The following is a 15114-nucleotide window of genomic DNA, read 5'->3' as shown; positions in this document are numbered from 1 at the left end:
TTTTAATCTGTATGGTTGATAAATTTGGAATTTTCTCTATTACAGAAATAAATAAATATCTGCTCTAGCCGTCCCTAATTTAGCAGTTTATGACTAAAGGGAAAGGAGCTAGTCATCACCACCCACCGCCAACTCTTGGACTACTCTTTTACCAACGAATAGTGAGATTGACCTTCACATTATTACGCCCCCATGGCTGAAAGGGCGAGCATGTTTGGTGTGACGGGGATTCGAACCCACGATTCTTAAATTACGAGTGGAGTGCCTTAACTACCTGGCCATGCCGGGCCGTAAAAATTATACTAAAGCTCGAATAAATTTAAATCTAACATTTTAATAGAAACATTTGGAAGGAGAGATACAAGTGCAGAAAGGAATCAAACAGCAAACAATTGTCTATTCGTTTGAGAAGTAAGTACACTTTGTTGTCTTACTTTACAATAATATGTTTTTTAAATTTTGAAACTTTTCTAAATTTTCATTTTTTTAAAAACGTTTCTAAATTTTAAAATTCCATCTAACATTTTTATCTTATAATTTAATTATATTTTATCCTAACATAAAAGAAAATTTATTTATAAAATATTTTTCTTATATTTAAGGATGGATCGTTAGCTTAAAAAATGGAGATTAGAAGATTCACTTTCTCAACACACAGCTGCACCGTCTACGTCCAAAGATGCTGAAAAATATGAAACTGGCATATCAGAGAGTTCTCTGACTCATGGAAAGGAGGAATCTACTCCAAAGAAACTGAGCAAAGTTGTAAACGAGAAACGAAAATATGACGAAAGCTATCTTTCCCTCGGCTTTATCGTTGTTAATAACATACCTTATTGTGTTTTACGCAACAAAACATTTTCAAATAGTATTATGGTACTAGTTAGGTTGCGGAATAATTTTGAGACCAAGAATTTAAAGAAAAAGGAACTGAATGTTTTAAATGTAGATGTGATCAGCTCTTTAACAGCCAAAAACTATTTGTTACAGCTTTTCAAACTAGAAATGAAAAAGCCACTGAAGCATCTTACAGGGTAATTTATCGTATTGCATTGGCTGGAGAAGCGCACACAATAGCTGAGAGACAAATAAAGCCTTGTACAGTTGACATTACTGAATACATGCTGGATGAAAAGCTTGTAAAAGAAATCACGGTAGTGCCACTTTCCAAAGATACAGTAATTTGTCGAATTAAAGAATTAGCTGTAAACATAAAGACTGAATCAATATCTCGTCTGTAGAATTGTACTTTTGTGTTACAAATGGACGCATCTACAGAAGTGGTTGGATTTGCTGTTTTGCTTGTATTCGTTCGGTATCAGAACAACTAACCATCGAAGAAGATCTTCTTTTATGTAAATTCTTGTCAACAAACACAACTGGTGCTGAAATATTCTATCTGTTGAATAACATGGTGGATAAAACTGTTGGCGCCTTAGTACGAAGAAGGCAGTGGCATCAAACTGTTCTAGTAGTCATTGTATTCTTCACCGCCACGCATTCGTGGTGAAAAGAAAAAATAGCCAGTTTCACTTAAGAATGTCCTTGATGAAGCAGTAAAAATTATTAATTGTATTAAATCTCGACCCTTGAGTACACGTCTTTTTAATATTCTGTGTGATGAAATGGAAAGTTTGTATAAAGCATTACTGCTGCATACCGAAGTACGATGGTTGTCTCGAGGAAAAGCACTTGTGCGATTGTTTAAGTTGTGAGCTGAACTAGCCGCTGAACACCATTGAAAGAACGACTAACAGACAAACTATGGTTATTCCGACTTGGGTATTTGGCAGACATTATCTCGAAAATGAACGAAGTGAACCTGTAACTTCAAGGAAAACAATTGACAGTATATGTTGCCAATGATAAAATTCGAGCCTTTAAGCGAAAGTTAGAATTTTGGACAACTTGCATTCGTCATCGTAAGCTGGACAGCTTCCCAATACATAAATAAATTTCTGTCGAGATCGGTGATGATGTTGACGGATGTAATTTTTTGATGTTCTGTAATGAAATTTGTCAACATTTGAAAGATTTGCGTAACTCAGTGAACCAATATTTTTCAAATGACCAATGCATGGTGTTACAAAATCATATATGAGTGAAAGATCCATTTAAAGTGCAGAATAGACCAATCGATTTTAATGTAACAGAGTACGAAAAGTTCATTGATATTGTTTCAAATTCTACATTGCAACTAACCTTTTTTAAACTACCACTTGTCGAGTTTTGGTGTAGTATCAAAGAAGAATATCCACAATTATCTAAAAAAGCTGTTAAAATATTCTTCCCTTTTCCAACTATATATCTGTGTGAGGCCGGATTCCCTTCATATGCTTTAACCAAAACAACATATCGAAACAGATTGAATGCAAAAGCAGATATGAGAATCCATCTGTCTTCTATTAAACCAGACATTAAAGAGATTTGAAAAATGTAAAACAATGTCGATCTTCTCACTGAAAATGTGTTTTGTTCTGGAAAATATAGTTATTCTTCGTAAAAAATGTTATGTTTAACATATAATGGATTTATTATTGTTATTTTTAAATGAATTAACAAATACGTATTTAAATAAACTTCTCATTTTAAATTTCTAATACGGTAAATATCGATAGATATAACCCACATTTACAAAAGCTCTTTGGGGGCCCTCAATCATTTTAAGGAGTGTAAAGGGGTCCTGAGACCAAAAAGTTTGAGAACCGCTGGATTAGACCATGCTTTTGTTAAAACACGAAAATACATTTTCGTGGTACTAGAACCTGTTAAAGATGTTGAAAATGTTAACCAGATGTTTCTTTGTCACAAGTGTGCCATATTACGGTTGTCATTAATGTTTCTGGTAGTTAAGCATTTTAAATCCCCCAATAGGTGATTCTCTTCAACTTGTTTGTTTGTTTGTTTGTTTGTTTGTTTCAATTTCGCGAAAAGCTACACGAGGGCTGTCTGCGCTAGTCGTCCCTAATATAGTAGTGTAAGACTAGAGAGAAGGCAGTTAGTCATCACCACCCACCGTCAACTCTTGGGCTACTCTTTTACCAAGAAATAGTGGGATTGACAGTCACATTACCCCCACGGCTAAAAGGGCGAGCATGTTTGGTGCGACGGTGATTCGACCCCGTGACTCTCAATTACGTATTCAACTTGTATAAATATTGCCTTTCTCTACATAATACTTGTAAGAGCTGAACACAAAAACAAAACGTCTAATTGATAATTTTGCTCCTTGCATTTCAAACTTGTAGATTTTTACGATACAGGAAACACTCAACAGGTAATACTTAATTAAGACATATATTCTAGTTGGATTTTTAACGTTAGTCTAGCCTTAAACGCCTACAGTAATTCTTATTTTTAAACCGTTACTTCAAACCATCTGCTTTTCGTTTAATCTTTTTTTTTAAGCAACATCACAGTACTCTAAGGTTTACAAGATAAGAATGTCGTGATCCGTCGCCATGTCAACGTTTGATTTGCCAGGGAGACTGCATGAACACAGGTCACGTTCTGCGTCACTGGAGTGAAAGAGAGTAAGGTCAAATTAGTTTCTAAATTTAGTTCTGAAATCGAAAGGCGCAGAGTCATGAGACTGAGTTGCCTTTTTTTCCCACAAAACCCGTGTGAGGTTAAGAGCCTTGCTATCATGTGTTCTTTCGAGTATTTTAATCTTCCATAGACTTTTCCTTTAGAAAACGAAACGGTTATTTGGCTAACAAGTACGTTTATAGCATCATAAACGTCAGATGAATACTTTGTAATTTGAATTTCATTCCACTCTTACCAGTGGAGGATGGTCGATTAGTCGCTCGACAACAGCATAGTGAAACTACTGAATGTACAGAGTCGATGAATGGAGGATTCTGTGTAACAATTCAGTTTTCCTCAACAATATTTTTTCCGATGCCCTTTTGTTTCACAAATTATTCATTTGTATTCATCCACTATTCTTAGTATTGTAATTACAATAATTTTATTAGTTATCAAGAATGCAAAACGACGCTGTGTATGTGTGCTTTAACTGTTGTGGCATGTATAAAATCAAGATAACACACAACAGTCTCTGCCTTAAAAATAAAACGTTAAATGTCATGTATGAAAGTGTGTGTGTGTCTGTTTGTGTGAGAAAGAAAAAACTCGAATCTTTCATATTTTAATAAACGGTTCTTCATTTACCAATCGATTCTCTACTTAACCAGTTTCGTAGCATTACAGTTTATTTTTCAATATAAAAGCTATAAAAACACAAATGAACACTCTCTTGAAAAGTATAAATGTATTTTAATTTAAAATATGCAAATTTTGTTTTCTCAATTTAATTTTGTTAAAAACTCAGTTTACATAATAAACTATCTTTTTTTACCAACGTTTAAAATCTGATTTTCTTAGTTTTCATATTAAAGAGTAGCATGTGACACGGCAAAACTGGTAAAATAAATAAAAGTTTGGTAAGAAAAAAGAAAGGGTTTGAGTTTTTGGAAACGTATTTATTTTCAATTGCAGTTTATATATATCTAACTCTTATACTCACCAATGGTCTTCAAAAGTGAAGCGCCCGCCAAGGCCAGGTGGTTAGGGTAGGTACTCAACTCATAATCTGAGGGTCGCGGGTTCTAATCCCCGTCACACCAAACATAGTCACCCTTTCAGCCGTGGGGGTGTTATAATGTGACAGTCAATCTCACTATTCGTTAGTAAAAGAGTAGCCCTAGAGCTGACTGTGGGTGGTGACGACTAGTCTTACACTGTTAAATTAGGGACGGCTAACGCAAATAGCCCTCGTGTAGCTTTGCGCGAAATTCAAAAACAAACAAATAAACAGAAGCCAAGCTTTAAGAGGAAACACAATGGGCTCAGAGTAACTGAACCAGACTGTGGATTGTATGCTGTTTCTTTATTGCCAAAATGTATGACCAACAAGTCACAGGCCTACACATACACAAAAATTTGACATTCCGCTTAGCCTATAGTCGCCATTGTTCTAATACATAGAGTTTTCAATTTTTGCAGTAGATCGTTTCTTTTCTCAGGGCTCACGTATATTAGAGATAACTAAATTTTGCAACCCCAACAAAACCATTTTTTCATTTCTCAATGTAGTCTTCCTGATAAGTACATCATTTAAAGTAGGAAGTAATTTAAAACTTAAACAGGTGTATAAATTGGTTTAGCTCTCGAGTTTAGCTTGTTGCTAAATCTCTATTTTTCACATTAATTGATCACTTTGCTTGTCAAAAGACTAATGGTTAGTGTACCGGTTGATTTGTTTGTTTTTTGCATTTCGCGCAAAGCTACACGAGGGCTCTTTGCCCTAGCCGTTTCTAATTTAGTAGCGTGAAACTAGTGGAAAGGCAGCTAGTTATCACCACATACCGCCAACTCTTGGGCTATTCTTTTAACAACGAATAGTGAGATTGACATTCATATTATAATGCTCAGACGGCTAAAAGAGCGAGCCTATTTGGTGTGAAGGGGATTCGAACCCGCGACCCTCAGATTACGAGTCGATAGCCTTAACCACCTGAACATTATGAATTATGACGGTTTTGGTTAGGTAAGAATCGCTGGTATTTCTTTTCGTCTTTCTCAGCAGTTGACTCAGTTTCGAAGGATTGAGGTTCTTATTACACTGTGTTGTGCAGTAAAGGTGCTTATCTTTAATTTTATATACCTCTTTAAGATGAGTCACTTTTTATAAAATTTTGCAGCCAGCATTTTCTCTTGTAATTTTAATTACTAAGAATATAAATTTTTTTATTCATTTTCGTTTTTCACATAACATATTTGAAGTTTCTGCTGTTGTCAAAAATTCGATATCATCTGTGAATGGCTTGAATGTCTCGAATTACGAATACGAACCCATTTCGTAGTTGTTTACTCGTCTTAGTGCCATTAAACGTGATTTCTGTTAATCACATTCAGTTCACAGTCTCCATATTGAGCACAGAGACTCTTATTAAGAGATTGTGTTGGGTTACCACTTTATTTTGAGGATGTATGTCGTTGTAGGCGTATTACAAATATTAAATATAAAATATAAAAGAGATTTTCCAAAATTTGATCACCAGTGTCGAAGTTTTATTTCTTTTCACCGAAGCTTATTCGATTTACATCGAAGATTCTGCTTTTAATTCAAAGAAAAAATTAAACCAAAAACCCAATAAAAAAAATAAAACACTTCACCAACAGAGTTAATTACGTTGCTAATGTTTAGGCAAAACGCCAGACACTCCAGAATCAAACGTAGTTCTCAATAACAGAGCTATAACTTTGTTCTGAAGATTTTTAAGACAAACCATAAAAAACATTCAGACATAAGACTTATCTAAGCCTTTTATACGGCAAAATGGTAATTTTTTGTTCAATTTTCTGAAATTACATTCTGGAAAAAGTCCGCTTTATTCCGAGCAATATCAAAAAATTTAATTACAAAATCTTTTTTGTATTTTTTATTATAGTCAGCTGCCTTCCACCTAGTTGGTCCGGCATGGCCAAGCGTATTAAGACGTGCGATTCGTAATCTGAGGGTCGCGGGTTCGCATCCCCGTCGCGCCAAACATGCTCGCTCTTTCCGCCGTGGGAGCGTTATAATGTGACGGTCAATCCCACTATTCGATGGTAAAAGAGTAGCCCAAGAATTGGTGGTGGGTGGTGATGACTAGCTGCCATCCCTCTAGCCTTACACTGCTAAATTAGGGACGGCTAGCACAGGTAGCCCTCGAGTATCTTTGTTCAAAAACAAACAAACAAATCCCCCTAGTCTTACCCTGCTAAATTAGGGACGGCTAGCGCAGATACTTTTCTTGTAGCTTCGCGCGGAATAAAAAAAAACAAACAAATAAATATTAAATAAAATCAGAGAATTTTGCAAAAACTGTAAACAAATTTTGTATTAATGTGCAATTTTAAAAATTTACAAGTCAGGTATTACCTTTCATTAAGACTACGCTTATCATTTCTCGAACTACTTTTCGGTTTAGCCTAAAATTTATAATAACGTAAGCTACATCTTAACCAAAGAACAAGTGAGAAACAATTTTGTAGACTCTATGACTTTCAACACGTTGTCCACTTTGTCTATAGTGTTTAGATAGTATTTTGAACTTGTTTATTTCTATTTATTGTGATGCATATTTTATGTTGGTTAATGCAAAACTCAGAAATATTTGTTGTTATATGTATATCCGTCTATCTTGTTTTTTATGTGCAGAACGTACTTGTGTACGTGTTTTTGTTTGTCATTTCCAGAATGTATTTGTGTGTGTGTTTATATCTAGATAGCCTTTCATACTGTTATATACATTTTGGGCGTGGTATTTATTAACTTACGACTTCCTGGGCTTAGCACAGGTTATAATTTACTAGCGAAATTCCTTTATTAATAATAAACGTTTCTATATTATTCTTTATTTGCTTTTAACTGTTTCAGTTGTTTCTTTTTATATTATATAAAGCAAAGAGTTTACGATAGGTCACAAGTAAGAGGAAAGATGAAAACAAAATACACAGATTGCTGTCATTGGTAGACTTTCTTAAGGTATTGTTATTAAGCTTATAACTTTCTAGAGTTTGGTTAACAACTTAATATTGTTTTCATAACAGTAGTTGTTGTTTTAAAGTGCCGTTATATCTTTAACGTTTAAAATGGTGTTTGTAAATCTTAATTTGTTAATAGCGAGTTACTTGTGTGTTAAACCTAGGCTATAAATTCCAAACTTTTATTTATTTATTTATATCATAACAAGCATCCTAAAGGTTGATATTAATGAATATTTCCAAATTATTTGTGAATTATATCTGTATTTTTAATTTGTTATGTTTTATTATAAATAGTGTTAAATTAACTGAGTGAAATATTGTCCAATTCAATTTTATTTCATCTTCTAATCGGTTAGCTCCAGCATTTATAACGTTGAAATTCAGAATTCGATTCCACACTGGACGTAGTACTTATAGCTCATTCTGCAATTTCGCGAAAAAAACGATCAATTTATCAACTACCTATGCGCTTTCTGAATTTTGAAAATGTTATCACCAAACACGTTATTTTAGTAGCAGTCTTGTTATACATTGCGCTGCATTTATTTATCAAATATTTGTTTTTAACGTATAATTATTTTGACAATAATTTTCTTTCATGAATCAAAAAACATTTTGATAGGTTTGTTGATCAGGTAATTATAACAATTTTCTAGAATAATAATATGAAGATAATTTTTTTCTTCTTGATTTTACTTTACAATGTATAATTTTTTGCCATAAGTATATCGTCTGATTTTAATTATTTGATGGTCTGAAAACAGACAATTAGCGGAATCATGCCGGCGTGCGTAAAAAATACTTTAGTGTCTTGTTTAAGTGACATAATTGTTTATTTGTTTGTTTTAGAACAAAGATACATTTAACTGTATGCTGTATTCACTGCGGGTATTCCAACCCCGAATTTTTGCGTCGTAATTCCGTAAAATTACCACTGTCCCATGTTGAGACAAGGGGAAAAAACCACGTTTTTTATTCATAAAGTTTTTTACTCCATTGTGCATATTTACACTATTTAAATGTTAAACATCCTTTGCTGTGTACGAAGTAAATAGTGTTTATTTACACAATAAACACGACTATGTTTAATACAAAAAGTATAATGTTTATATAATGTTATATGTTACAAGGTAAGTCGGCTTATTTAATAAACACAAATGTATTAAAATACATTTATTTTATTATGGTTTTTGTTAAAGTAACACATTAAGCATTTAATTTTTAAACATACCTTTGTTTAATGAATGTAAATAAACATGTTAAAATATTTAGCAAGTGTTGCAGGTATTTTTTTATTAATCGTATAAAACATAAACATTCGATTTTGCAATGTTTACAAAGATATTTAAAAATATCGATACAATATAAGTTAAACCAAGCACATGTCGTGGAAATGAATGTTCATAAAACCTAAACTACAATTAAATTAGTAAAAGTCAAAAATTTGTTGCAGACTTTTCTTTCCTAAGAAATAATTGACCATTTAATTAATAAAAGTAGCTTAAAGCTGAAGAAGAACGAAATAAATCAGATGTGATATAGTGTGGCTTCTTACAGTGACGATGTTTATTTGATTGGTTAAGATTTTAGTATGTTTATTTTGATTGGTCAAGATTTTAGCATGTTTATCATGTTTAATCAATGTTTCAGTGGTGGCACTTATCTTGTTGAATCAAGATCGCCCTTTAGTATCTCACTGGTAAACTCTAGAGATGATAACACTCAAGTTCTGTGCTCAATTCCAGAACGGGCACAACATAGAAAGCTCACTTTGTACATTTGCACTTAGCAACAACAACAGACAATCGAACAAAAATTGATCAGGATTTCAGTGGCAGAGTTTATTCCGTTGGATCAAGATATCATGGTGATTCTTATCCGTACGTCACCATGAACACTAACAAACAACAGTTATTTTTATTATTTCTTTACTGACCAAATACGTTATTGGTTTTCATTAACAAGAACTTAATAATACTACGACTGCACATCTTGTATACCGAATGCTACTGCCAATGAGGCCTTTCCTAAATACCAAAGCTCCTTAGCTTGCTGGAAGTGCAAAACACAAAGTCTCAGTCGAAACGTTATTTATATAAGCCATCTATGTTATGTCAATTCCAGTGATGATACTTATATTGTTGAATCTATAACTTAGCAACTAAGCTGCGCTGTTTGATGCATTAATTTTGTAATGTAAATTACCTATTTTTATTTCTTAAATAAAACGTCTCAATTAATTTCCCTTTTAGATGGGAAACGAAGGCCGTTTTACTCACGCGACAGGAAAAATCAACAGGACAAAGACTAAAACAAAAAGTTTTTTTTTTTTTCAGAAATGCATTCAAAACAGAATGAAGTTTTATTTTAATGAAAAACATCCACTTTTCTTCAGGAAGTTCATCAACTGCTTTTAAATAAATTTTGTTTTAAGTGTTAATGCTTGGCTAGAAAGAAAAGATAGCATTCCCTAAAAATATTTACTTAAGGTTATGACCAGAACTCCTTCAAATGATTCCCAAAATTTAATAGGAGAATAAAAGAAGAACAAAGATCATCTTTGGGTGTTTTAAATTTAATTTCCTTCAGACAAAATTTGTCTTCTTGTTGCTAATTTATCAAATGAATTAATCCATGAAGGAGTGATAAAAATTTGTACGGTAAAAGCCAGTTATGAACTATCTTATTCTTGTAATTATTCGTAAGACCATAACAGATTAATAGACTGATAGATAGAGAGAGAAGACAGACAGACCTACAGATAAGTACGTAGCTAGGTCGATAAAACCTATCCGTCACAACTACGTAAATCCACAGTTGGGGTTTATATAAACTAAAATTACTTTATACGTTGTATTACTTGTTTTTTCTTTCTCCTCTGTGACTTGGTAGTGAGTGGATTTATAACGCTAAGCATCGAGTTTCAATACCTGTATAAGTAGGCAGAAAACAGGTAGCTGACTAAGTAACACTGCGTTTGACAACAAACAAACAATTTAATTTTAATAAGTTTTTCATGAAACTTTTCTTCTCACTCAAATTTAACCAAAACAGTTGGCGTTTAAGAAAGAGCACTGAAAGTACGTATAGAAATAATCGATCTTTGAACTACGTGTATTCTATAGCAAGTGTCAGTGGTTTGTGAAGGCTCCAACAGATTTACACGGTTGAGGGCAATCTCTTTCACTCTATTATCTGAACAATTCCCAACTTGGATGGTCTGGGTGTTTTGGGTTTTTTTGACGTTGGTCTAAAGTAGTAGTTAAATCCAAATCATTATTACTTTGGACTTTTCTCGAAAATATTTAGAAATTCAATTTCACGTCTGTTAAGTACCGTTTACAAAAACTGAACAAGAAAAATAGGTTTAGCTAGATCTAGAAACAATGGTTGTAATTTTTATATATTTTTGATATTAGGAATTATAGAAAGAAGGGTTTATGTTTACAATGTATTACACATCACGTTCAAAAACAAACAAACATTTATTCAGCTTTAAAGTTCAAAGTTAATTTTAAAAGGCAGTTAATTTTAATCAATGCCAACGTAACGGTAGAACGATTATCAAACGAATATCTAAAGCACTAATAGCGGGTTTCTACCACTAACATCTAGAGAATATTCCTTACCAAATCTTTTACTTTTGTGCGCTGGAGTTCACTGACACCTACACCTTCAAACTGGCAACAACTCGTTGTTATGGTAAGCTGTTACAGATATTTATGACATCATCCAAAATCACTTCAGTAACTTCACAGTTGACACTCGTTTCTTACTAACTACAACCTAAAGAAAGATCTACCTTCGGGTTGACGATTTTTTGATTCATCTAATTTTTGTAAACCCCCTCACTCTTTGGTGACACATAAGAAACCATAAACAATATATGCAAAATGTTTGACTAAACGTTGTAAGGGAGGCCAGTTTTAAGTTTTTTTTGTTTTTTTAGAAAGTTTATCGAGAGTGGGTGTGCGCCATGCTACTTCCGTTTTTCTTCCGTGATGAACCTATAAGACCTTGCCGGACGTTCTGTCATCGGGTAGAACAACAGTGCCCCTATTTTCATCCTCACACCAAAGAACAATATGCTGGCGAACCGGTCTTCAAGTGTATAGGTGAGATTTATAACAGGTCTTTTTTTTTTACACTGATTATAGGTATGGTTTAGATAACTAATTGTTCTATAACATGTTATTTCCAGTGACTATAGATTTAGATAACTAGTTGTTCTATAACATGTTAATTCCAGTGACTATAGATTTAGATAACTAGTTGTTCTATAACATGTTCTTTCCAGTGACTGTAGATTTAGATAACTAGTTGTTCTATAACATGTTATTTCCAGTGACTATAGATTTAGATAACTAGTTGTTCTATAACATGTTCTTTCCAGTGACTGTAGATTTAGATAACTAGTTGTTCTATAACATGTTATTTCCAGTGACTATAGATTTAGATAACTAGTTGTTCTATAACATGTTCTTTCCAGTGACTGTAGATTTAGATAACTAGTTGTTCTATAACATGTTATTTCCAGTGACTATAGATTTAGATAACTAGTTGTTCTATAACATGTTATTTCCAGTGACTGTAGATTTAGATAACTAGTTGTTCTATATGTTATTTCCAGTGACTATATTTCTAGTTGTTCTATAACATGTTACTACTGTAGATTTAGATAACTAGTTGTTCTATAACATGTTATTTCCAGTGACTATAGATTTAGATAACTAGTTGTTCTATAACATGTTATTTCCAGTGACTGTAGATTTAGATAACTAGTTGTTCTATAACATGTTATTTCCAGTGACTGTAGATTTAGATAACTAGTTGTTCTATAACATGTTATTTCCAGTGACTAGATTTAGATAACTAGTTGTTCTATAACATGTTATTTCCAGTGACTATAGATTTAGATAACTAGTTGTTCTATAACATGTTCTTTCCAGTGACTGTAGATTTAGATAACTAGTTGTTCTATAACATGTTATTTCCAGTGACTATAGATTTAGATAACTAGTTGTTCTATAACATGTTCTTTCCAGTGACTGTAGATTTAGATAACTAGTTGTTCTATAACATGTTATTTCCAGTGACTATAGATTTAGATAACTAGTTGTTCTATAACATGTTATTTCCAGTGACTGTAGATTTAGATAACTAGTTGTTCTATAACATGTTATTTCCAGTGACTATAGATTTAGATAACTAGTTGTTCTATAACATGTTATTTCCAGTGACTATAGATTTAGATAACTAGTTGTTCTATAACATGTTATTTCCAGTGACTGTAGATTTAGATAACTAGTTGTTCTATAACATGTTATTTCCAGTGACTGTAGATTTAGATAACTATTTGTTCTATAACAGATATTACTTCCGGTAAGCGTAAGTAAGTCTTGAAAAACAAGTTCTTGTATGACGAATGTTGTTTTAAGTGACTATGGGTAAAATTTAAGGTGACAGGGTTTTCTATAACTGAGCTTATTTCCAGTGACTGCGGACGTAATTTAATAACATCTTGTATGTATTTTAGAGTTGTTTAGTATTTCTAATGTCTAAAAATTAAAGTATGAAACTCGCTCTTCTACATGTCATTACAGATTCATTTTAAGCATTTATGATTTAAATTTTGCTTGTTTATATCTCTTAACATTTTGGTATGTTATTTTTAACTAGTTTCAGTCTGGGAAAAATTCTAACTTTAACGATTACATGTGTCATTTCTATTTTACTGCAAAAAAAGTGATTTATAGATTTTTTATTAAAAATGTGCAATTCGCTTTTATTATTCATTTTAATAGTTGCTCACAGTAAAACACATTTTTTACAATTTTTAGATATGTCGCGTGAAAAAAGAAAAATATCAGAATTACGTCTCAGATCTACATATGTATATCTATATAATAATATAAAGACTAATATCCGCGTTTTCTGAAAACTCCTTCCACAGATTAAGTTCGATTTGAATGAAACTTCGCACAATTTTTTAGCATCATAAGGAATAATTTCTAACAAAGTTTCGTTACAATTGAATTTCTTTATATAAACGTTTGTTTAGTTCATATGTTGACTTGTTTTTAAAGAAAAGTTCATAACAGCTTTATATTGTACCGCAATGAAACACGTTACAAAATAGATCGTCCCTAAAATTTAAAAAAAATATTAGGACTTTATATTATAATGTTATTTTTAAATCGTTTCCTTAATGAAGAAGTGGTACTTTTTTTTCCTTTTTAATAATGTATATTAATTTTGTACATTTATTATTTTCAATGAAATTAAAGAATGAAACTTCTAAAATTGTAGTAAATTGAGTTTAAGGCAGAATTTCAAGTGAGTTTTCCTTGTGGAAAATCATTGTCATATTTCTCAATAAATGAATTTTTCTGTTGAATAACTCAGCGTACACTATGAATTGAGTTATCCTTCGTGCAGAGTTCGTTGCATACAAATTTGGAAAAAAAATGGTTGGAACTTGATTTTCTGAACTTACACGAGTATTTTCTTAGCCGCTGCATATCGGCTCTGAGTTTTTTCAAGTATAGACTTTCAGCTTACGCGTAGCTCTATCATCTCTTGACTAATTTTGAGATCTAATCAAAGGTTTGGGCTCAAAATGTAAAACCCTTTCACTTGATATATATAACTATGACCACACCCATGGTCTCATAGTTTAATTTATGCTAATCCTGCCCAGAAAATTTTTAATCTGAGGGTAGGCTGATAGAGCTCCTGACGAGTAATAAAATAGGAATCTGGTATATACACCCGAAGCTTCGCACTGCTGGCGTATAAAAATATAGCTAATTAAAAATGGGGAAGAGTTTTGTAGATCAATTTACTCTAGTCCTGCTTAACTGAATTTCAAGTGCCGCAGGAAATGAGGATTTCCTCTTGTTTTAATTCGACGGAAAAAAAATCACGATTCCAAGCAATTATCAAACAGAAAAGTGACTTATCATGGAGGAAGTCTGAAACTTTGATAAAGGAAATAAAATTCCAGGATGCAAGTTACAGAAAGAAAGACAGAATTGCGCACAGAGTTATGAAGCAAGATCCAGTGAGATGAACCCAGGAACAAACTCGAAATACAGAAGCACATGAAAGTGCTTGCCAAGATGTAGTCAGAAGTCAGGAACAAGTTTTGATTGAAGCAAATCGTTCAGCTGGCCACGATCCTGTCTAAACAGACGCCCATGGGAAGGAGAGGGGGGGGATGTTTCTACTAGTTACAATAAAATTGGTACTTTCCTTCCTACAGTTTGCCCTGAAACATAACTGAATAACATTAACATCACTTACAACCGAAGTACTAAAATTCACAAAAACAAGTTTCTAACACAAAGTATAGGAAGTCACAAATGCCATTCTTCAAAGGTTTATACTGTGCAAAGGAAAATAGCATTTAATATGTTGTTTTCTTAGCAGTTTCTGTGAAAGTTACGTAATTAACTCTGCACTCTAATTTTAAACGGGCCCGACATGGCCAAGCGCGTAAGGCGTGCGACTCGTAATCCGAGGGTCGCGGGTTCGCGCCCGCGTCGCGCTAAAACACGCTCGCCCTCCCAGCCG

The 15114-nt window shown here is 32.9% G+C and overlaps 2 protein-coding genes across 3 annotated transcripts in view; one reads left to right on the top strand and one right to left on the bottom strand.

Annotated features, from left to right (window-relative positions):
* Nucleotides 1–15114, top strand: part of LOC143253338 (NALCN channel auxiliary factor 2-like) — a 74637-nt gene that overhangs the window by 45758 nt on the left and 13765 nt on the right. For both annotated transcript variants that reach the window (XM_076507057.1, XM_076507058.1), the window contains exon 2: nucleotides 11489–11654. In XM_076507057.1, the coding sequence (XP_076363172.1) occupies nucleotides 11489–11654 (166 nt within the window). The remainder of the gene's footprint in view (nucleotides 1–11488; nucleotides 11655–15114) is intronic.
* Nucleotides 13297–15114, bottom strand: part of LOC143253339 (stress-associated endoplasmic reticulum protein 2-like) — a 41589-nt gene continuing 39771 nt past the window's right edge. The window contains exon 4 of the mRNA XM_076507061.1: nucleotides 13297–14809. Coding sequence (XP_076363176.1) covers nucleotides 14772–14809 — 38 coding nt within the window. The 3' untranslated portion in view covers nucleotides 13297–14771. The remainder of the gene's footprint in view (nucleotides 14810–15114) is intronic.

Source organism: Tachypleus tridentatus, chromosome 6 (assembly GCF_004210375.1).
Source record: "Tachypleus tridentatus isolate NWPU-2018 chromosome 6, ASM421037v1, whole genome shotgun sequence".
In the NCBI taxonomy this organism is placed as follows: Eukaryota; Metazoa; Arthropoda; class Merostomata; order Xiphosura; family Limulidae; genus Tachypleus; species Tachypleus tridentatus.
The sequence above is the reverse complement of the archived record's forward strand: the minus strand, read 5'-3'. Positions and strand labels throughout refer to the sequence as shown.